The sequence below is a fragment of the Schistocerca cancellata genome, chromosome 1, assembly GCF_023864275.1.
Source record: "Schistocerca cancellata isolate TAMUIC-IGC-003103 chromosome 1, iqSchCanc2.1, whole genome shotgun sequence".
NCBI classification, from domain to species: Eukaryota; Metazoa; Arthropoda; class Insecta; order Orthoptera; family Acrididae; genus Schistocerca; species Schistocerca cancellata.
The window spans coordinates 13,224,146-13,248,774 of record NC_064626.1 but is presented as its reverse complement, the minus strand read 5'-3'; the positions used below and the strand labels follow the sequence as shown (position 1 = coordinate 13,248,774).

At 40.8% G+C, this 24,629-nt stretch overlaps 1 protein-coding gene across 2 annotated transcripts in view; it reads right to left on the bottom strand.

The window, feature by feature from the left end:
• LOC126164184 (ubiquitin-protein ligase E3B) overlaps positions 1-24,629 on the bottom strand; it is a 313,945-nt gene that overhangs the window by 145,427 nt on the left and 143,889 nt on the right. For both annotated transcript variants that reach the window (XM_049920218.1, XM_049920219.1), the window contains exon 11: positions 23,541-23,677. In XM_049920218.1, the coding sequence (XP_049776175.1) occupies positions 23,541-23,677 (137 nt within the window). The remainder of the gene's footprint in view (positions 1-23,540; positions 23,678-24,629) is intronic.

Genomic DNA, 24,629 nt, shown 5'->3' with positions numbered 1-24,629 from the left:
GGGAAGAGAATGAAGAAAATGATAAGAGTGAGAGTGATAAACTGAATACCAGTACTTTTAATGGCGAGAGTAAATATGACAAAATATGTTGCCAATGAGTTGTATCAGGTATTAGAACAAATGTTTATGGTACATAACAATGTCTTACAAGTAAATATAAAATACATTTGTGGTAATTTTTCTCCTCTCAATCAGTGTGTGATATATTTTCATGCAAAATCTCTCTCTCTCTCTCTCTCTCTCTCTCTCTCTCTCTCTCTCTCTTTCCCCTTTTTTTCTGAAAAATCTCTGAAATTTAGGAGTAAGTCTATATGCAGTGGTGGCATATTTTTGGGCCAACACAGTGGATGTAAACTGGGATCATGTCAAGGTCTTATGGGAAGTGGGTTACCTCCGTATTCCTCTAATTTGAATATTAAGTCTCCAACCTGCATGTTACGGGGCAGTCAAATGAAAATGACACAGACAGGAAAAAATTAAAGTAAGCTTTTTATTACTTAAAAAATAATTGTTGTAATTATTAATACATTTGTTCCAGTTTGATAAAAGATTGTCAACGCCTTCTTGGAAAAATATTTGCAGTTGTCTTTGGAACCAAGATTGTACCCAGGTGTGCTACACCTCTTCCTAAACAGCAAATCAATGGCCAAGAATGTCTTTCTTCAGAGCTTCAAAATATGGAAATCACATAGGGAGAGATTGGGACTTAACAGAGGATGTGCAAGGTCTTCCCAGCAAAACTTATGCAGTTTACTCAAAACAACCTTGGTAACATGTGGGTGGGCACTTCACAGACAAAGATGCATCCCATATCACTGTGATCCACAGAGCCAACTGTGTAAATGAATCTGCTTTCCCCAAGCTACATGTGAAGCATAGGAAATGCTGAGTGAATGATCAGAGCCGGAGAACTGCTATTCAGAAGTGAAGTAAGTCCAAGACGGGTAACATGAGATGAAGTTTTTGTAGTATGTAACAGGTAAGTCAAGATGATGCTTTCATAGTAGAATATGAAAGAAGATTCCCAGAGGCAATTAGAAAGCAGAGATAAGCTCATATTGGTAGGCAAGGAATTTATCAGAAAATGAAGCATAAAATAATTGCCTGGACAGAGGGAACAGTTGGCAAATGTATTTTCAGAGGAGAACTTCTTGCCGGAATGACAGTAGTATTTGGCAGCGTTCATGTAACAACTCTTATCTGGATTTGTGGGAAACATACTAGAGGCCAAATGGATTCTGTGAGGTTGAACTGTGTGTGAAGGCTATGTAAGATAGACGGGTTACACACAGAAACAGCGAAAGTTGTAGGATTCAGTTTTTTTATTTAATCCAGCATGCTAGAAATCCATGAGATTGATGGCTATGCAGACAAATATACTATAGCCCACACTCTAACTATGATCAGACAAAGGACTGATACAAATGAAGGGGGAGTGTTCCTCTGGTCCCCACAAGGTGCCACTTAGAGTGTTTACGTCATTCAGAGATTTGACACAGTGGGCTGCCAGGTAAGATATATATGGGAGGAGCAACATAGTTTTCTATCAAGTGTTAACATTGAAGTTTTTCTAATTTAAGCACACAGGAGAGCAGTGACCAAGATGCATGGATGGTGGATGGAATTCTTTCCGTGTCAGATAACCATACACACCATCTTTTAGCTGAAATGTGGAAGCCATTGTTTATGTTCCACGAGCAGATGTGATTGAGACAGCACTGAAATTAACAGGTCCACCAAGAGCTGCAATAGGAAATCGTCAATGGAGAGAGAGCACGAGAGGGCTCATAATGGGGCTGGCCGATACAACAAATAAGATTATGCTCAGTACAGAGCCTTAAAGTATCCTGTGCTCCTGAATAAAAAAGCTTGATAAAGGTGAAGCCACAAGTATATTACAAACATGGCCTTTTAAAAATCCCCTTACAAAGTGTGGCAGGCAGGCTCTGAAACTCCACCTGTGCACTGTATGGAGAATTCTTGTCTCCAAGCAAGTCTCGTGGACCATTTCCGGTGGGAAGTGGGAAGGGGAAAGGGGGTGGGGGGCAACAGTCTGGTGTTTCCATAGAAAGTTATCTACAATGTGGGTTAACAATTAACAAGGTAACAAAATGGGCAAATCTACGGCAATGCCTACAAAGGCCACATTGGACATTTCTCAGCAATTTATGAGACAAGGGCCACCATAATAGCTGCCCAGTGATAATTTATTCCATCACCTCAGAGACACTACTGGTGAAAGAAGTGTAGCGGCAGCTGGAAGGAAGGTGTCTGTCTTTATCAGGCTGAGGTACAGGCATTGCAGTGGCTTTGCACCAATATGTGGCAAGTGAGCCAACAAGAGCCAGATACAATAGCACACATGGAGGAGAAAGAACTAATCATTGGGAAACTGGGGCTGCAACGTATGAATGTGAATATTGTTGGATTTTGGGGGGGAGACCGGGGAGGCGGGGGGGGGGGGGGGGGGGGGGGGGATAATAAAAGAGCATTCTCTACCTCCCTCTCAGTAAAAACAATGGCTGCTACTTCAGAGAGTGGGTATGGTAAACTGGAGGTTACAGGTCTGTGTGTTCACATATTTTGGCCATGGTGTAGCAACAGTAACTGCCATGTAGTAGCATGGAAGCCTTCTGGATGGCAAATATTTTCCAAGCAACAGTAAGAGAAGACTTCTTCCTCAATCACATCTCCAGTACAATGTGTGTTCAAACAAATAAAGGAAACTTTGTTATTCTAGTGTGTTTTATCAGTCTGAGTATTACTTTTTCATAGTGATGTTGGTAAAGATGACTGAAAAGTCCATTAAATTTCGGACATGCAGCCGTGCAAATAAAATTTTTTCCACTGATATTTCGACCATTTATCGTCCGGCCATCTTCAGAGTAAGTCGCAAGACTGACGACATGGTGCCGAGTGTGGCCTTACATGCTCCACCACGGCTGGAGATCTGCATTTTTATTGACTTCATCTAGTGACTCCCAAGAAACTTTTATTTGTGGATGTTTTTGTTACAAATACAACTATTTTGAAACACATTTTATACCCAAAACATGTGAAAAAATTTCTTAGCATCTGTTCTGATTGTGATACACAAAATACTGCTGACAAAAGACCAAATACCCAATACGGCTAATAATGTACAAATACTTTTTAGTCGTGTGCATTTTCAACTGTTTGTGGTGTAATGAATAGTCCATTAAATTTTAGGCATGCAGCTGTGCAAATAAAGTTTCTTGCAGTGATATTTTAGCCCCGTATCATCTGGCCATCTTCAGAGTAAGTTGTAAGACTGACGACACGGTGCCAAGTGCGGCCTTATACGCTCCACTGTGGCAGTACAAACCTGTGAGTTACAGACGCTGGTCAGAAGCAAAGAGATACATATTCTTACACATGTGCTGCCTGTGGCAAGGGAATATAGATGCACCTGCCTTATGAAGCAATAAATCCTCCTTTAAAGAGCCAAGTAAAGCTGCAATCTTCGTGGGAGACTGGAAGATCATCTTAAGAGTGTTTCTCAAGAATGTGGCCTTTCTTTGAGGAAAGACCACCCACGTAGGGCAAAAATGCACTTTATATGATTAAGTCTATTAAAACAATTATTTTTTAAGTAATAAAAAGCTTACTTTAATTTTTTCCTGTCTGTGTCATTTTCATTTGACTGCCCCGTAACATGCAGGTTGGAGACTTAATATTCAAATTAGAGGAATACGGAGGTAACCCACTTCCCATAAGACCTTGACATGATCCCAGTTTACATCCACTGTGTTGGCCCAAAAATATGCCACCACTGCATATAGACTTACTCCTAAATTTCAGAGATTTTTCAGAAAAAAAGGGGAAAGAGAGAGAGAGAGAGAGAGAGAGAGAGAGAGAGAGAGAGAGAGAGAGAGAGATTTTGCATGAAAATATATCACTCACTGATTGAGAGGAGAAAAATTACCACAAATGTATTTTATATTTACTTGTAAGACATTGTTATGTACCATAAACATTTGTTCTAATACCTGATACAACTCATTGGCAACATATTTTGTCGTATTTACTCTCGCCATTAAAAGTACTGGTATTCAGTTTATCACTCTCACTCTTATCATTTTCTTCATTCTCTTCCCACAGGCCGGCCACGGTGGCCGAGCGGTTCTAGGCGCTTCAGTCTGGAACCGCGCGACTGCTACGGTCGCAGGTTCGAATCCTGCCTAGGGCATGTATATGTGTTAGTTTGGTTTAAGTAGTTCTAAGTCTAGGGGACTGATGACCTCAGATGTTAAGTCCCATAGTGCTCAGAGCCATTTGAACCATCTTCCCACAGTACATCATCCTCACTGTCATCCAGCACATTCAATATATATCATTTCTTGAACCCCTTGATGATGGACCCTGATGATATTCAGGACAATGAAACAAGAATCCATGTGCACAAAAGGGTGAATGGTAGCTTCTTAATCTTACCAGACAGTGTAAGGACACGGTCTCCTTCCAGGAGCCAATCTGAATACATTTTTCAGAGCTTGTCCTTGAACAGTTTGTTTATGGCCTCATCTAGTGCTTGTAATTTTGAAGTCATTCCTCCAGGTTTTATGACAAGATCTGTATTTTGTGCAGATAATTTATCATTTACTTTAGCAGTATGATGTCCCTCAAAAGCAACAAAAACTGTCGTGGCTCTCGTACCAGGCAGTGTTCCATATCTGTGTTGTCAACCAGCCCTTTTCCTGGCAACGAATCACTACACCTGTAGGAAAGTCTTCTTTGGGCATGGTGTTTCTTTTTAGAAGGATTAATGGGGCATCCTAACCTTCTTCCCTATCACATACCTGCATACCTGTAACTATGTTATCTGTCCTACGCAACGGGCTAAATTTTGCTCCTACTCCAAAGACTTTGCTGATATCATCTTTCATCAGTGCCATCGAAGAAGCTGTCCGATCCCTATCAAAGAATTCAACTGAAGAAATCAGATGTGAAAGTTGCCGAGCAATTACGAAACATCGTCCACAAAGAAGTAATGTCCCCAAGGAAGGGAGATTTGTGATACAAAAGCTGCTTGAGGATACTGACACAGTCGCCCTGGGTGTTGACAAAGGTAATGCTACTGTCCTTTTGCCTTAGGAAGTCTACAAGGAAAAGACATTTGGTTTACCTAGTTCTGGTGCATACCAGAAGACCAACAAAGATCCTACGAACAAGGTGACAACAAGTACTGCTGCCTTGCTGAACACTTCATCACTACCAAAGGAAGTCACAAGAAGTTTAAAAGTGCAAGGTGCAGTGCCACTGAGATTTTATGTGGTTCCTTAAGTTCACAAAATGGATAAGGGTGAGTGCCTAGAGGCTCTGTCTATGAGCCCTATAATGAGCAATATTGGTTCACCAATATACCTTTCTGCCAAATATTTATCTTCCTTATTAAAGCCCTTAGTAGGAAAATGTAAAACACCACACTCGTAATTCTATGGATCGTATTTTCAGTCAATGGTGAATGTTACGAGCAGATTGATGGAGTTGCTACGGAAAGCCCCTCTCCCCTCTGGTAGCTAATTTATTCATGGAAGACTTTGAGGAAAAGGCACCGGACTCGGCAAGTTTTAAACCAACAGTCTTCTGGAGGTATGTAGACGACACATTTGTAGTATGGCCCCACAGGATGGATGAATTACATCAGATCCAGTCTGGTTTTGCCCCATGTGGTGACCTATATTTGCAGTAGGATTTCAGAGCATATACTGTACTTGAACATTATGAATCATCTTGAAGAAAATGACTTATTGATACATAACCAACACGGATTCAGAAAATATCATTTTTGTGCAACACAGTTCTTGTACAACAATCTTTATTCCCATGAGGTAATGAGTGCTGTCAACAAGGGATCTCAGATCGATTCCATATTCCTAGATTTCCAGATACCGTTCCTCGCAAGCAACTATTAATCAAATTGCCTGCATATGGAGTATCATTTCAGTTGTGTGACTGGATTCGTGATTTCCTCTCAAAGAGGCCACAGTTTGTAGTGACAGACGGTAAACCATTGAGCACAACAGAAGGGATATCTGGCATTCCGCGGGGTAGTGTCATAGGCCCTCTGCTGTTCCTGCTTTACATAAATGATCTAGGTGATAATCTGAGCAGCCCCCTTAGATTGTTTGCAGATGACGTTGTAAGTTACTGCCCAGTAAAATCATCAGACGATCAATTTCAATTACAAAATGATCTAAAGAGAATTTCTGTATGGTGCTAAAAGTGGCAATTGGCACTAAACAAATAAAAGTGCAAGGTCAACCACATGGGTAATAAAAGAAATCCGACAAATTTTGTTTATACGATAAATCGCACAAATCTAAGGGTCTCAATTTGACTAAATACCTAGGAATTACAATTATGAGCAACTTAATTTGGAAAGACCACATATATAATATTGTGGGGAAAGCGAAACTAAGACTGCGCTTTGTTGGCAGAACACTTAAAAGATGTGACAAACCAACACGGCCGCACCGGGAGCATAACGCTGAGATTGCCGGGAGTGGGGAAGGGGGGTGGAAGGGTGACGGCATCAGCAAATGTAGCAGGATCTGCAGCTGTCACCCATGGAGGAGCTCCGACGGACTATGCCCGTCAATGGGCATCGTGCGATATGTACTGAAGAACAAGGTGAGGGCCTATGTGCCTTTCTGCTGTGCCATTGGAGGAAGGGTGGAAAGGCGGGCTACATATATGTTTGATACCGTTGTCCAGACAGAAGTCGTGGAAGGATGATGCCACGAATTGGGGGCCAGTATCGGAGACCAATGTGTGAGGCAGGCCTCAATTGTGAGAACCTGGGCCAGGGCCACGAGTGTGGCCTCTGTGGTGGTGGATGCCATGCGGATGACATACGGGTATTTGGAGTAGGCATCAACGATAAGTAACCACACGGACCCCAAAAATGGGCCTGCAAAATCAAGATGGACGCGATCCCAGGGCCAGCGAGGCACAGGCCACTGTGTGAATGACTGAGGGGTGCTTGCTTGCCTGGTGATGCACACACACAGTGCACCCACAGATCAGGTGATCAATATCGCCATCGTGCCAGCGAACCAAAACCTTCATGGCAGGACATACCCCAGTGCCCATGGTGTAACAAACTGAGCACATGATGTCGAAAATCTGGAGGGATGACCACTCGATGGGCATCCGACTCCGTGGCCAACAGAAGGACATCATCGACAACGGAGAGCCTGAGGGACAGGTGGTGCGAGGGGCTGAAGTCAGTCTGCACCGGACAAGTAATATAGGAAGGTCAACCGTGGACCACACAGCAGAGAACTTGCCGCAAGATAGGGGCTGAGCATGTAGCCGTGGCAATGTGAGCAGCCACAAGAAGCAGACCGTCCAGCGCATCCCGGAGGGCGGAATCGATGTGAAAGCAGAGGACCTCCTGTTGGTCAAATGCAGGATCGGGGCCTGCTGGGATACATGACAAATCGTCCGCATTAGCGTGGTGGGCAGTGAGCATACACTGGATGGTGTAAGTGTTGTTGTTGTTGCGGTCTTCAGTCCTGAGACTGGTTTGATGCAGCTCTCCATGCTACTCTATCCTGTGCAAGCTTCTTCATCTCCCAGTACCTACTGCAACCTACATCCTTCTGAATCTGCTTAGTGTATTCATTTCTTGGTCTCCCTCTATGATTTTTACCCTCCACGCTGCCCTCCAATGCTAAATTTGTGATCCCTTGATAACTCAGAACATGTCCTACCAACCGGTCCCTTCTTCTTGTCAAGCTGTGCCACAAACTCCTCCTCAATTCTATTCAATACCTCCTCATTAGTTATGTGATCTACCCATCTAATCTTCAGCATTCTTCTGTAGCACCACATTTAAAAAGTGTTAATTCCGCAAAAATAACGCCCAGTGCTGGAGATGCTGAGCCGTCCACTTTGGAAAGTGACAGTAGGGTCCGAAAAGCGTAGCTAAGGATTTATGGTCCATCATGAGGATGAACGTGGCCGCAAAGAGATAGCGTGAAATTTCTGGTCGGCCAACACTATCGTCAGGGCCTCCTTTTCAATCTGGGAGTAGTTCTGTTGCGCTGGGGTTAATGTCCTAGATGCATGGGCGATGGGCTGTTCTGGGCCATGGGTATTCCGATGTATGAGGACTGTCCCAATGCCATATGCTGGCGCATCAGCTGCCACAACCAAGGGGCGGTCCAGAGAGAAAGGAGTAAGGCAAAGGGTGGACTTTAGCATCATCTTTAAATGGAGAAAAGCCTGGTCACAGGCAGGAATCCAAGCAAAAATAACCCCTTTGCGATGCAAGTGATTGAGGGGTTGAGCAACACAGGTAGCTTGGGGTAAGAACTTTAAGAAATAAGTAACCTTGCCCAAAAACACCTGGAGTTCAGATAAGTCCTTGGGACACAACGGCCATGACATTGCGATCCGAAGGGCGAATGCCAGATTTCCTAAGCCAGTGGCCTAAAAGTATTCCGCTTCTAGCTGACAACAACAACACTTTTCCAGTTGACAGCGTAAACCTGCAGACTGCAGAGCGTGAACTAAGATGCTCAGGTTGTGCAAATATTCTAGCGGGAACTCCCGGTGACCAAGATGTCGTCCAGATAATTCACGCAGGCTGCGTAAGCTGCTAGACGAACCACTGGAAAATTGCCGGCGCCAAAGAGACACCAAATGGAAGGTGCTCGTACTTGTATAATCCAAAAAGTGTGTTGATAACCATGAAGTCCTGGGAATCGACATCCAAGGGTAAGTGGTGGTATGCCTCAGCCAGGTCGATCTTAGAAAAGTACTCACCCCCCCTCCCTCCCCGCAAGCTTGGTGAGAAGGTTTTCCTGCCGGGGAATGGAGTAATCATGTAGATGTAGATGTTAGTGTCTACTAAGGACTGAGCATTGACAGTAGCGCTGAAGTCCCCACACAGTCAAAGGGATCCATGGGGTTTCCATATGACCACCAATGTCCAAGCACTGTATGTCACAGGCTTGAGGATGCCAGCAGCCTGAAGCCAATCAAGTTCCTGTTTGACTGCTGGCCGTAAGACCACCGGAATTAGTCTGGCCTGGATAAAATGAGGCTGCACATCCGGCCAAAGTGTGATGAGTGACTGAAAACGTGAAGCAGACCCTAGATCCATTGCAAACAATGATGTAAAAGCCGAGCACAGATCACCCAAGTCATGAAAAGGAACAGCCATGGAAACGACCTTAACTTCATCAGAAATGGAAAAGCCAAACAGTTGAAATGCATCCACACCAAAAATATTCGAAGCCAATGGATAGTCGACAACAAATAGGTTAAGGAGCCGAGGAACACATTTGTACATTGCCTGTATGACGAACTGCCCACAAAGGGGAATGGAACCGTCACCGTAGGTGACCAAATGCCGGGAGGGAGGTGACAATGCAGGTGAGCCCACGTGGGTATGTTGTTGTTGTTGTTGTTGTTGTGGTCTTCAGTCCTGAGGCTGGATTGATGCTGCTCTCCTAGCTACTCTATACTGTGCATGCTTCTTCATCTCCCAGTACTTACTGCAACCTACATCCTTCTGAATCTGCTTCGTGTATTCATCTCTTGCTCTCCCTCTATGATTTTTATCCTCCACACTACCCTCCAATACTAAATTGGTGATCCCTTGATGCTTCAGAACAAGTCCTACCGACCGGTCCCTTCTTCTTTCAAGTTGTGCCACAAACTCCTCTTCTCCCCAATCCTATTCAGTACCTCCTCATTAGTTATGTGATCTACCCATCTAATCTTCAGCATTCTTCTGTAGCATCACATTTCGAAAGCTTCTATTCTCTTCTTGTCCAAACTATTTATCGTCCATGTTTCACTTCCATACATGGCTACACTCCATACAAATACTTTCAGCAACGACTTCCTGACACTTAAATCTATACCCGATGTTAACAAATTTCTCTTCTTCAGAAATGCTTTCCTTGCCATTGCCAATCTACATTTTATATCCTCTCTACTTCGACCATCATCAGTTATTTTGCTTCGCAAAAAGCGAAAGTCCTTTACTACTTTAAGTGTCTCATTTCCTAGTCTAATTCCCTCAGCGTCACCCGAGTTAATTCAACTACATTCCATTATCCTAATATTGCTTTTGTTGATGTTCATCTTATATCCTCCTTTCAAGACACTGTCCATTCCATTCAACTGCTCTTTCAAGTCCTTTGCTGTCTCTGACAGAATTACAATGTCATCAGTGAACCTCAAAATTTTTTATTTCTTCTCCATGGATTTTAACATCTGCTCCAAAATTTTCTTTTGTTTCCTTTACAGCTTGCTCAATATACAGATTGAGATACGCGGGTATATGTCGCAATATTAGTCCGGGAGACGGTGGCCCCAGTGTCAACCCGAAAACTGATATCCTCAGTAAAATAGCGGAGCATGAGGAATAGCTTCTGTGCTGATGGGTCCTCCAGCCGGATGACCGATTGCTGAGCATGCACTGTATCCTGAGTCAAAGTAGGGGCACGATCGGAGTGAGTCGAGCGACTACGACAAACAGATAGGATATCGCCCCCCTCCTCACACAGTGTGCACGTTTTCCAGCGGTGGAGGCAATCAGCACGAGACTGTGCGTTAAAGCACTGTGGGTAAGGTGGAAGCGGGCCACGCGACCCGCAACGAGGGGCAACCAGAGGCTCTGATGCCATAAAGACGTTAGACAAAGAGGAGTCCTGACAGCACTGGCCTCTGGTGGCTGGGCCACGTTGATGTTGCAAGGGCGGAACCCGAAAAGACGCATCGATTGTCGCCACTTGCGGCTACGCCATGAGATGCTCGTTAGCCACCAGAGCAATTTCAAATGAGTGGGCAATGTGGAGAATCTCTTTCATCGTGTTTCAGGGCCGCAGTGTGGACCTCTGGATCGGAGGCCAGCTGAACCACCACATTCCGGATCAGAGTGTCCGCATTATAATGGAACTGACAAATAGACATCATTTTTTTATATTACATACTAAAGTCGTGTTAAAAAAGCTTTTGCTTAAGATAATACTAAGTTAGGTGTGTCGATCAATAGTCGATATTGGAATTGTATGTTCTTTGTAGCTTATGACCGTGATCTTTGGTCTACAACGGGTTTTCGGCCACTTGAGTGTTGGCCGCGGTGGAATGAAGTTGTGTATCTAGTTTTGACAATAAAAGTGTGTTTTTTATACAAAGAAACCGTGCAATACTGCGTCATGATTTCGATAGTCCAGTGATAATTAAAAAACCCGCACCTTTTCTTGGACCCAGACCAGCAAAGGAATCATTGCCTAGACAACGAGAAGCCACATGGACAACGCAGACTCAGCAGCATCAACAAAGGAGACATCATGGCCAGCTCTACTAAAGTACTATACAGCCATTAGCCACACCGTAACGGTGTCCTTATGGAGATAACTTTTCCTGCACAGTAGAGTGGGTTCGTGACAACTGGGGGCTCTTTGCCAGGCAGTAAAGTGAGCTGACCACACGAGTGAGGACCCAGACTGAAAAGATAAGTACATTTGCGTAGTGCTGTTTATCCCTTTTATTATTTTGTGTGTGAAACTTCACGAAAATGACCATTGTGAAAGAGGAAAGTGGTGCTGAATCCAAGCAGGATTGTGAAAATTTGTTAGTCTTTGGGGTCGTAGATATGCCGATAAAAACAGAAGATGAGTCAGTCAAAAAAGCGGATCAAAGTCTTAATTCATCAGAACGTGAGACGTCGGACATTCAATCACTGTTACAAATGATGGAACAATCGTTAGCTTTAAATCAAACTGTTGCAGCCCGCTTACAAGCTAATGAAGATCAATTGCAAAACATGAATCGGATGGTCGCGGACAGTTTTCGGGTTATAAATCAGACAGCGTCATGTCTAGAAGGAGCTATGAGCAAAAAATTTGATAATGTCTTACTTTGGGGTAATAAACTTCGCAACGATATATCAAAGATAGACAAGAAACGTAGCAAAGCAGAAACAAAGATTTTGGTGGTAGAATCTAAAGTGGGATACGTAAAATCTAGTCTGAGTAACAAAATTCAGTCTGTAAAAAATTAACTGGTGACAGACAGAGAGAAAAATGCAAAGTGTTTTGTTAATGTTAATAGTCAAATAGATACAGTTTGTGTAAATGTAAAAGCTATGGCGGTAGATCTTGAAAGTAGAGTAGATTCGAAACTAAATGTTGTGAATGATAAAGTGGAAACAGTCAGTAACACAGTAAAACTCCACGAGATTGAAACTAAGACAGACGTTAATGAATTAAAAAGTACAGTATCAGAGTTAAACCAGAAGTTTGAAATATTTAGTAATGATATAGCTAACAAAAATTTTTCTATGAACACATGTACCTTATTATCCAATATTCCAGTTTAAAACTTTTCTAATGAGTGTAGTTTGCATCCTGTTGACTTTCTGCAGAGTTGTAGAGAGAATTTTTTGCCCCATATGAGCGAAAGTTTCAAAATTAAGTTTGTTAAAAAATTTTTGGAGGGGGAATCTTTGTCATGGGCCAATCAAAATTCTTCTATGGACATGTCTTATGCAGAATTTGAAATTGAGTTCTTAAATAGTTCTGGTCTGAAACTGAACAAGCCAGGATAAAGAGCGAGTTCCTGAATGGACCAAATTATAGAGAAACACAGGGGACTATGAAACAGTTTTGTAAGAATCAACTGAAGAAACTTGTACATTTGAGTAAACCCTTTGATGAGCTTACACAGATAGATGCTTTAAAGAGAAGGTTGCCAACAGATGTGCAACGGGACCTAGTGTATGGACCAGATGACAACATTGAACAATTTCTAAACTCGGACAAACTTGACAGGATTATAGACAAAGTGGGGAAACCAAAAAACTTATTTCAATCACACACAAAGAGGTGGGGACCATAGTTGGGGAAACACTTATTTTAACAGGAGGGAAAACAGTAGGCCCAACAACCATAGTTTTCATCATAGGGAACGAAATAGTCACAATATTAATAATAATTTCCATTAAAGGGAAAACTATAATGTCCATTCAAGAGGACAATCTGGGAACAATTGGAACAGAAGTAATTACAGGGAGTCTGTAAACAGGAATTGGCGTGAACATAGTGACACCAGGAGTCAAAATGCTATGGGAAGTCATGAAGTAAAAAACTAGCATGCGCTCCATTGTCGGTCCACAAGGTAGGGGCGAAAAGCATACATAATAGATGGACCAATAACAGTGACTACGTTGCACCAAGAGATACGTCTCAAGTAATGAGTAGTTATCTTATGAATGTGTACTACCCTCTAAACACAGTACCTGTTAAGAATGAACACATTGGTAGTAATAAAGAGCCAGAGAAAATAATTGACTTAGTTGAATTTTATGAATGGGCAGAAGCTTGTAGTTTGTCAGAGGACCAGCAGGTTAACGATTTAAATGATTTAGGAATTGATGCACTGATGAAGGAAACAGGTGAGCAAATTGTTGACACTGATTTAACGAGCAAAGAATTAAGTACACTTGGATGTGAAAGCAATGTTTTAAGTTTTCGGGAGAGAGAGGTTGATGATTGTAGTATTTGGGAAAATGAAGATTTAATGATACATGATGATGGTGAAAAATATTTTGTTTGCTTGAAAGAGGAAATGGAGGCATTAGGTATGGTGGGAGAAACTGATATGCATGTTGTAGATGTACCCAAGGATGTTATTAACGGTTTAAGTGGTGTAAATGCCAGTGTCACAACCAATAGGCTCTGTAATCCAACATCTTATGAAGGAACCTGGGCAGTTGGTAAAGATTCCCTGAACAGTAAAACTGACTGTGCAAGTAGGCTACCATTTGCAATGAACAAAGGTGAATTATTTCTTTATAATATGTGGCTAAATAGTGATGCAATTAAAAATGATAGCAATTTTAGAAAAATGATTCTTAATATGTCTCAAATTTTATATCCTGATTGGTGGCAAAACACTAAACATATTATTGTTGAACAACGAAGGATAAATTCCTTAGTGGTGAACAATGTTATATGGGTGCAAATATTTGGATTAATGAAATTATCAATGCAAGCGACAGTGCTAATGATGTGTGTGTTAATGTAATGACCGTAGATAATAAAGGTGACAGTAATATAGGTACTTGTAAGTCAGAAAGTCATTGTTTCAGTGAAATTCAAAATGATTTATTGTTTGAATATGTTCAGCCTGAAAAAGGTGATGACATAGGTAGTCCATTCATTAGAGCAAAAGTTGGTACCTGGGAAGGCAAGTGCCTTATAGGCACAGGGAGTCAGGTGTCAGGAATATCTGAAATTCTAAGCAAAAAGCTGAAGTGCGAGAAAGATTACATTGAAATGCCAGTCATTGGGGTGAAAATAAGAGGGGCTACAGGAAAACATAGTAAAACTGTGAAAAGACAAACTTCGTTATCTTTTACAATTGAGGGAGTCACATTTACACATGGATGCCTAGTTATACCAGGCTTCAGTGAGGACTGTATTCTCGGGATGTCATGGATTCGGAGTGTAGATGCAAGATTTGACTGGGGAGGACAAAAACTTATCATAACAACACCAAATGGGGGATGTATCTCCACCAAGCTTGTCAGATCAAATACAGTTTTGTGTAATGATAAATTTAACACTATAAATCTTGTAAAGGAGAAAAGATATGTTGACAAACACATAACAGAGCTAGATTTAAGTGAAGTAGATTTCAACACACTGGTAAACACTAAGATTTCAGAAGCTAGCGGTCTAAATGATGAGCAAAAACAGGAACTAGAGTCTTTGTTATGGGAATACAGTGATGTCTTTAGCAACATTCCAGGGAAAGTTAGGGGTTACGAATGCGCTTTGCTAGTAAGACCACATGACCCATTTTTCATAAAACCATATGGTGTGCCCATAGCAAAATGTACAGCAATTGAGAAAGAATTACATAAGATGGAAGTGTGTGGCATTATTGAAAGGAGTATCTGTGCTTACAATAACCCACTGGTAGTTGTGTCAAAGAGGGATGGGGGAGTGAAAATAGTTCTTGACTCCAGGCCTTTAAACAAGATCTTATACGGGGAAATAGATCATCCTGAAAACATTGATGAGCTGTTGCACAAGTTCAAGGATATAAAATTAATGTCAAGTCTAGACTTAACCTCAGGCTTTCACCAAGTACCCCTGGCACCCAAATCTAGGGAATACACTGCTTTTCTTTACAATGGGCGTTGCTATCAGTATTGTGTAGTCCCTTTTGGCTTGAACTCATCGGTAGCAGAATTCATTAGAGCTTTCGACCATGTGCTTGGGCAGGAACTTGTTTCCAAATTAGTGATTTATGTAGACGACATTTTAGTAACTAGACAAGATTGAAATGAGCATGTTGGGCTTTTAAGACAGGCATGTGAGAAACTCAGAAGAGGGGGAATGACACTGAAACTGGAAAAATGCAAATTTGCAGTACCTGAGTTAAAATTTTTGGGACATGTCATAACAGAAAAAGGAATTTTGGCTGATCCAGACAAAATTAAAGCAATTGCAGAGTTTCCTATACCCCGTAACTGAAATCATTTTATGGGCTATGTGGCTTCTACAGAAAATTTGTAAGTAAACAAAGCTTAAACACACCCTGTCTAAGTAACTTGTTAAAGAAGGACACTGTTTGGATATGGAATAAAGATTGTCAAGAGGCTTTCGACAGAATAAAAAAGGAACTGAATAACCAAACCTGTTACACAGACCAGATTTCAATTTACCTTTCTGTTTACATACTGACAGCAGTGATTATGGGCTAGGTGCTGAATTATTTCAAGTAAAAGAAGTCAATGGGGAGACAGTTCATGCTACAATTGCATTTGCAAGCAGAATGTTACTGAAGCATGAAAAGAACTATACAGTAACAGAGAAAGAGCTATCAGCCATACAGTGGTCATTTTCAAAATTCAGGACCTATTTACTTGGACATAAGGTAATAGTGTACTCTGATCACAAAGCCTTAAGCTATATACAGGAATGCAAGCTCTATCATTATAGGCTTACAAGATGGGCATTGTATTTACAACAATTCAACTTTGAAATTAAATATATTAAAGGCACTGACAACATAGTTGCGGATGCTCTATCAAGGCTACCAGTAGGAGGGGAAACAGAAATTTTTGATCAGAATGAAGAAAAACAGTTTAAAATGAGATATATTAAAGGGGTCACAGATGAAAAAGTTGTTAGATCATTGTGTGACAAAATCAGGAGCAGCCAGAACCGTGATGCAAATTGGAAATTAGTAAAGAGCTGTTTAGGGAAAAAGAACTATGAAAAATTAGACAAGTACTATAAGGTGTTTAAAGGTACTCTGTTTAGGAGAACTGACAAAGACTCTGACAATTGGAAACTTTGCTAGCCTGAGGAGGAAGCTGACAGGTTAATTAGGTATACTCATGAGAGCTATGGTCATTGTGGCATACAGAAGTGTATGCAGAAATTACAAGAAAACATATACTTCTACAATATGGCCAAGAAAATTAGAAAAGAATTGTCAACTTGTGATAAGTGTCAACGAGGCAAAGTAAGTAACAGAAAATGTCAAGGTGAAATGCAAAACATTATTCCTGCACAACTTCTAGACTTAGTCACTGTTGATTTCTATGGGCCTCTTCCAAGAAGTAGGAGAGGCCACTGCTACATTTTTGTCATGGTGGATGTATTTTCTAAACTAATCAAGTTGTATCCTGTCAGAAAAGCCACAGGTAATGAGATAGTAAAAAAAGTTGAAAAAGACTATTTCTTAAATGTTGGGAAACCAAAAGCAATCTTGTCGGATAACGGTTCTCAGTTTTTGTCAAAAGTTTGGAAAGCCTTTGTTGATAAATCGGGAATCAAACATGTTCAAATATCTGTATATAATCCGTCGTCAAACCCAGCTGAGAGGTATATGCGCGAGATTGGTCGTTTATGTCATACATATTGCAGTCATAAACATCCTACATGGTACGACCATGTACGAGAATTTGAAGATGTTATGAACAGCTTGCAGCACACTTCCACAGGATTTTCACCTTATGAAATTATGTTTCATCTAAAACCAGACAACATTATCACTGAACTCGTAGAATTTCCACCATGCACAATGATGACTATGTGTAAACGTGAAGCCATAGTCAAAGAAACCGTGATAAAATGGGGAAATTAGAAAAAGATGACATGATGGCAAGATCAAAGCAACCAAGTTTAAAGTAGGAGATTATGTTTTAGTAAAATCACATGAGAAATCAAAAATTCTAACTTCTGAAATAAAGAAATTCTTTGATATATACACGGGTCCATTCGAGATTGTAGAGCATCCACACCCTAATGCATACCAGTTGGTGTATCCTAAATCCAGGAAAGTTCTTGGGCTAAGAAATATTGTTTCGTTGAAATTGTATAAACAAAAGGGATAAGACTAGTCTGAGAAAGTGAAAAGGTGACTCAACTCAACAAAAGTTTTTCACTGGAAATTTTGTATTTAAAAAATTGTCTGATTTTGATACAGTTTTGTGCCCTTGAAAATGTTTATGATTTGTTTAATATGTATTCACTACATTAAGTGTTTGCAATGAATTTTCTGTGTAATATGCTAGCCATGTTAGTTTTTGATATTTCTGTATGTTTATGCAATTTGATTGATGTTTGATAATTTGTGTAATTTTAGTTTGTGTAACTTTCTCACACCACACTTGTTGTGACATCATTTAAAATGCAAGCCAATAATCAGCACTAAATCTGTTCTGCAATAATTAAGTTCTTTTAATTTTTTTAATCTTAAAGGCAGAGTCCTAATTACTACACACTTAAGTGCTTGAGATGTCCAACTCTACTAGGAGACAATCATTTTTAGTAAACCACATGAATTACTGCACATTTTTTCTCAACCACTGCAAAAGCATAGGCAGTAATATTTTTAATTTTGATAGATAAATACCATTCCAAAACTTTCATCCATGATTCTACCTTCGCACTTTTACTATGAATATGAACCCTTGTAACAAACTGCCTGTAATTTACTTTTAAAAACAATTTAATTTTGTTATCCTTGAAGTAAATGTCATAGTCTGTGATAAGACATTTTACACCCAATATGTTGATGCATTTGTATTACATGTTTATTGAATTTATTATTATTTAAAGGATCTTTTTTGGACCAGTTCTACCTGTGTAGTATTACTCAGATAGATTCTGTAAACTTCTCCCACTAGATAAACATTACCAGAAGGTTAACTATGTATCCTAACCATGTACTTACATATAAACATTATATAACCAAAAGGTGATCTCTGTATGTGATTTTTAGATAACATGGCAGTATAGTCAATGAAGCGATACAAAGGGCTAAGCTTTGGAAAGAGACGCACTGCAGGACAAGCAGAAATCAGACGTTTTAACGGAAGTCACCTATGTGCAGATGGACAATGTGGGACAGACTGTGAGTAGCGTGAAAAGTGGGCAACAAAAGAAAATAAAACAAGCCTTGGGGGGGGGGGGGGGGGGGGGGGGAGTTACAGTCTTTCAATGGTTTCATGTGAAGTGCTACAACATTATGGACTCTTCTAAGTGAAAATTGTGAATCTTCTTTTGTATCTCATTTACCCTAAGGTTAAAAATTGTATGTTTTCTTTTACTTAGTATAACAATTTCAGTGTTACCATAATTCAAAGGAAACAATGATATTAAAAAATTTAACTTATTTAAAATCATATTCTTGGCAGTTCCATTATTCCGGTGTCAGAATTTTGTTCACATTTTCATACTTACAAAATTCTTGGGGGGCTATTGTAATGGAACTGACAAATAGACATCATTTTTTAATATTATACACTAAAGTCATGTTAAAAATGCTTTTGCTTAAGATAATACTAAGTTAGGTGTGTCGATCAATAATCAATATTGGAATTGTATGTTCTTTGTAGCTTATGACCATGATCTTTGGTCTACAACGGGTTTTCGGCCACTTGAGTGTTGGCCGCGGTTGAGTGAAGTTGTGTATCTAGTTTTGACAATAAAAGTGTGTTTTTTATACAAAGAAACCGTGCAATACTGCGTCATGATTTCGATAGTCCAGTGATAATTAAAAAACCCGCACCTTTTCTTGGACCCAGAGCAGCAAAGGAATCATCGCCTAGACAAAGAGAAGCCACATGGACAACGCAGACTCAGCAGCATCAACAAAGGAGACATCATGGCCAGCTCTACTAAAGTACTATACAGCCATTAGCCACACCGTAACGGTGTCCTTATGGAGATAACTTTTCCTGCACAGTAGAATGGGTTCGTGACAGCATACGAAGCCTCACACTGCTGACTGGCGCATGTAAAATCACATCGACAGCTGAGACACTGCAAGTCCGTGACCCAGGAAGGATATGATTGACCAGGCTGTTTATGGCACTGGCGGAACTCCAGCCAAGAGGCAACCACATGGTAGCACTGTGAATAGTAGTTTGCCAGCAAACAGCATATCTCCTGGAAAGAGAGAGCCACAGGATAGGACAAGGATGCCAACTTGCCGAGAAGAAAGAATGTTTCTGGGGAGGCCAGGACAAAAACAACGAGCACTGCATGGGGTCATTCGTGACTTGAAAAGCCGTGAAATGATGTTTCAGATGATGTAAGTATGTTTCCCAGTCTTCTTTAGCGCCATTAAATGGTGGGAATAACGGCGGATACCCGAGGACTCAGAAGCTGTTGTGGTAAGGCATCCCAGGCATCAACTTTGTTTGTTAGCAACTGCATCGATTGTTGTAAGATGTCTAACTGGAGCTGCTGCTGCTGCTGCTACATGAGCTGCTGCTGTTGTTCCAGAAGACAGACCAACTCATCCTCCATGCTAACAAATACTACAGTTTACCTCGTCGTCAAAATGTTGTAACTGTGACAGGAACTGTCGCGGGGTTGCCGCTAACGGAAACATGGTGGGACCGATGGGAGCGGACCACAAACAAACAAGACGGACGAACGGGAATGGCAGGACAAGCACAACGAGAAACAACCGAGCGAGACACCAAGATCTACAGCTGTAGAGTAAAAATTTCATTCTAGAAACGTCCACCAGGCTGTGGCTAAGCCATGTCTCCGCAGTATCCTTTCTTTCAGGAGTGCTAGTTCTGCAAGGTTCGCAGGAGAGCTTCTGTAAAGTTTGGAAGGTAGGAGATGAGGTACTGGCAGAAGTAAAGCTCTGAGGATGGGGCGTGAGTCGTGCCTGGATAGCTCAGTTGGAGAGCAATTGGCCGCGAAAGGCAAAGGCCCCGAGTTCGAGACTCGGTCCGGCACACAGTTTTAATCTGCCAGGAAGTTTCATATCAGCGCACACTCCAGTGTAGAGTGAAAATTTCACTCTAGAAACGTCCCCCAGGTTGTGGCTAAGCCATGACTCCACAATATCCTTTCTTTCAGGAGTGCTAGTTCTGCAAGGTTTGCAGGAGAGCTTCTGCAAAGTTTGGAAGGTAGGAGACGAGGTACTGGCAGAAGTAAAGCTGTGAGGAGAGGCGTGAGTTGTGCTTGGGTGGCTCAGTCGGTAGAGCAATTGCCTGCGAAAGGCAAAGGTCCCGAGTTCGAGCCTCGGTCCGGCACACAGTTTTAATCTGCCAGGAAGTTTTATGATACCCCTCATCTCAATGACTGCTTGACAGCCTGTGCCATATGGATCCTTCCCACCAACACCAGCTTTTCTGAAATGCGCAGGTGGGAACTTTCCCTGCAAAGCATCCTACGTTCCCGTAACCCTCCTGGCCCCAACCTTTGTTAGTCACTGTCCTCACCCTCCCTGTTCCCATTCCAGCACTACACAGCCGTCATTTCACCGCCACACCCAGTCTTTTAATTTCTTTTTATTTCTCTACTTTCCGCTACTTAACCCCTCCCCCCTCCCCACCTTCTCTCCTGCTCTCCATCTAAACTGCAACACTTCACTGTCTGCCACTCCCACCATACTATCCCTCCCCCTCCCCGTCCCAGCCTCCTCCTTACCCCCACCCAGTCGCCACTCCCATCATGCACTGGTGCTGTTGCTCGCAGTGTAGTTTCAGCTCTCTGAGACTACAGATGTGTGTGCAAGTTGCGTTTGCATGACTGTGTGTGTGCGTGTGTTTATGTGTGACAAAAGCCTTAATGGCCGAAAGCTACGATTGTGTGAATCTTTTTATTGTGCCCATCACGACTCAGCATCTCCGCTATATGGTGAGTAGCAACTTTCCTTCTCTGGTATTGTTACATTCCATCCTGGATTTTCCATTGTTTGATTTTTGCCTGAGAGCTAATGAAATGTATCATAACAATTAGTAAAACATGAGTGTACTGATGTGATTCAAACTAAGGCTCAACTGTCCTAGTGGAAACATTCTTGATTGCAAAGACCAAAAAGTGTAGTCAAATGACTGACTGACTGTATTTTTTTTTTTTTTTTCAATTTTAATGGCATAAAGAACCACAAATCCTTGCCACAAAGTTGAATGCTATCCATCATAGAACCACAGCTGTAGAAGGAACAATATAGCTTCAGGAGTAACAGATAAAAATTAGATCTAATTTTTAGCACCTGCACGTTGATAGAAAAGTATTGGGAGAAAGGCAAGAACCCGGTCATTGTATTCCTGGATGATGTGTTATAAGAGATAAGATCTAGGAATGCCTGAGGAAAAAGAACGTGGCTGAAGGACTAATAAGAAAAATTCAGATGTTGTACAAAGACTGTACTAACTGTGTACAAATTGGGGAAGGGCGATCATCATGGTTTGAGAACAAGAGTGGAGTTAAGCAAGGAAGTGCACTGTCTCCACTACTATTTATCACTGTTATGGATACTATAATGAAGAACGTCAAGGAGAAGTCACGTGATTTGGGTATAAAATGTGTTCCAAAATTGTAGAATTTCTAACAAAAACATAGACAAATAAAAGTTCCTTGGGAGTCATTGAAATATTATGGCTGTACTATGGAAAAGTTAGTGTACAATTTCCTTAAGTAGTACACAACAGCATTTGAACAGCAGGTCAATTAAGGTTTAAAGTAAGACATGAAAATGTAAAGAATGAAAAAAGTATTCAGCATTTGGTGTATCTGACATGTACAGAATACAATGTGGAACATGCGATCATTTCTATACAAGCCAAACTGGTCAGAATTTTATAAGTAGATACAAGAAAGACATCAGCCAAACAACAAGACAGCTTTCAGGCCATCATTTCTGAAGCACAAAACATACCGCATGTGATACTGAAAATACTATGAAAAATTTACACAAAGCACCCACAGGAATGAAGTTAGAGATATCCAAAGTGTGGGAAATATATAATGTGGAAGATAAAGGAGGCAGACAAACTGGTTAACAAACAGTCTGAATTTCGAATTTAAATATTAACGATTCACGATTCAATAAATCAGTTAACTGACAGCATATCAGCAAATTGTGAAATAGTGGAACAATGTCTGAGACCTGTATTGATGCTGTATTTAGTTATAACATTACGATCTCTGGAGAGAGAGAGAGAGAGAGAGAGAGAGAGAGAGAGAGAGAGAGAGAGAGAGAGAGTATATGAACACATAATAAACAACTGAAGAGGACTGTCAAATTTTTATGCATAAACAACTAAAGATGCAAATCGAATTTTAAATATACCAAAACAATTGTAATACAATGAAACATCGCTACTTATTTCTGTCTTATGTAAAAACAAATGTATTATGTACAGTGAAACATTACAAATGCAGGTACACCATAAATGAAAGATAACACTACTGTAATCAGTGCCCACAAAATGTTTGAAAATTTTAAATTTCACATCTTGTTAACAGCCTTGTGCCTTCTAATGTATGTAATAGTTTGAGACTGAATGAAAATGTTCAAAGCTAGTCACTAATAAAAATATTACATGCAACTCTGACAGAAACCTTAATTAATAAATTACGAATATACTGAGTTGTTGATATTTATGCCAATGCAATATAGGAATTACTTAAATTCCATGGGTTGTTGTTTCAATTCTGTCCACTATATTTTGTGTTCAACAACAATTTAGCTTAGAAATTCATTATCTCTACTACAGTATCACTCAAGGAAATTCAAAGCACTGGCCACTAGATTGCTTTTGAGGTAGTTTCAGTATTCTGTAAATATTTCCCAAACACCACTTCCTGGAACTTGAGGAATAGTAACATCTGTTTTTGTGTACCTTTGCGTCAAATAACTACACCGAGTAGTTAGTGATGATAGAGGGTTGCCCTTTTGCACTCCATCTTCAAGTAATTCAACCCAATTCTTTACCATTCGCTTCCTCAGAGAAAACTCAATAAAGTTCACAAACCTGCTGGTGAATTTTGCTGGCTTTCATGTCTTCTACACACAAGCACAAACAAATGTAAATACAAAGAAAAGATTATCTTATGATGTTTGTGGGTAACCAATACGTGCAAGTACATAGCACCAGCAGCAATATCTAGAGATGGTACTCACTTGAAAAAAGATGCCTACTACCTTATTTACCACTCTCAGAGTTGCAAAACAACAAAATTAAATTAAACACATGAGTATTTATACAAGTTTTTCACCTTTGAACACTCCATCTTGGTCAATTCCAGCCTCATCTAAACCCTGTGCATTGATAAAACGTACTCTTATAACTCCTTTCAGTGCTTGCGATGGAAGCATAGCAAGCTGCCTGTATCCATCCTCAACAATTCGAGATCTGTGAAAAGTAAAATGATTCCCATATTAGTTAAATAAATTATCACATTTAGAAAATAAAGTACATCAATACAAAATATTCATAAAACTATTGGAACACACCGAATTATGCCATCTTTTTGACCAACAACTGAACTGTCATCCATACGATCTTCTTCTTATTTTCTTATTCTGTGGCTCTATAGGTTCATTCTATATCACTCATCCATGCCAAATGGCTCATCCATCTAGATTTGGTTGATTTCTCACGACTGTACTTTCTCCAACTTCCTCTTTCACAGGTCGGTCCAGTGATTCTTCGAACCATCTTTCCCTCAAAGACATCTAACACACTATCTTTTGAGTTTAATGACCAAGTATCCAAGGCACATGTAAGCACTGGTCTCTTAAGTGTTTTGTAAATAGTTAATTTGGTAATACAAGTTCTCTGAGGTAAACAGTTTTTAACACAAAATAGGCTATGCTACTGTTATTTATGTCTATTTACTTTTGTAAGAGGTGTCATTCGAGTAGGTGGTGGTCGATTGCAGATATTTAAACTCCTTCACTCTCTCAAAGTGTAGCTGCCCAAAGTATTGAGGGTAACATGTTGTCCTTACACGCTTTCCCAGGAGGCATACACTGAGGTGACAGGAGTGTGCTGAGGATACCAAATTTGAGGCATTATCTCTTACAGCAAACAACAGATTGGCAGACGGCCTTCACTTAATGACCACAAGTAGGGGCATTTGCGAAGAATTGTCAGCGCTTTCAGACGAGCAATGCTACGCGAAGTAACTGCAGAAATCAACACTGGACATATCCGTCAGGACAGAGGAGCAAAATTTGCCATTAATGGGCTATGGCAGCAGATGGCCGAACGAGTGCCTTTAATGCCTTTACTAACAGCACGACACTGCTCTCAGTGCCTCTCCTGGGCTCACGACCATATGGGTCAGACCCCAGATGACTGG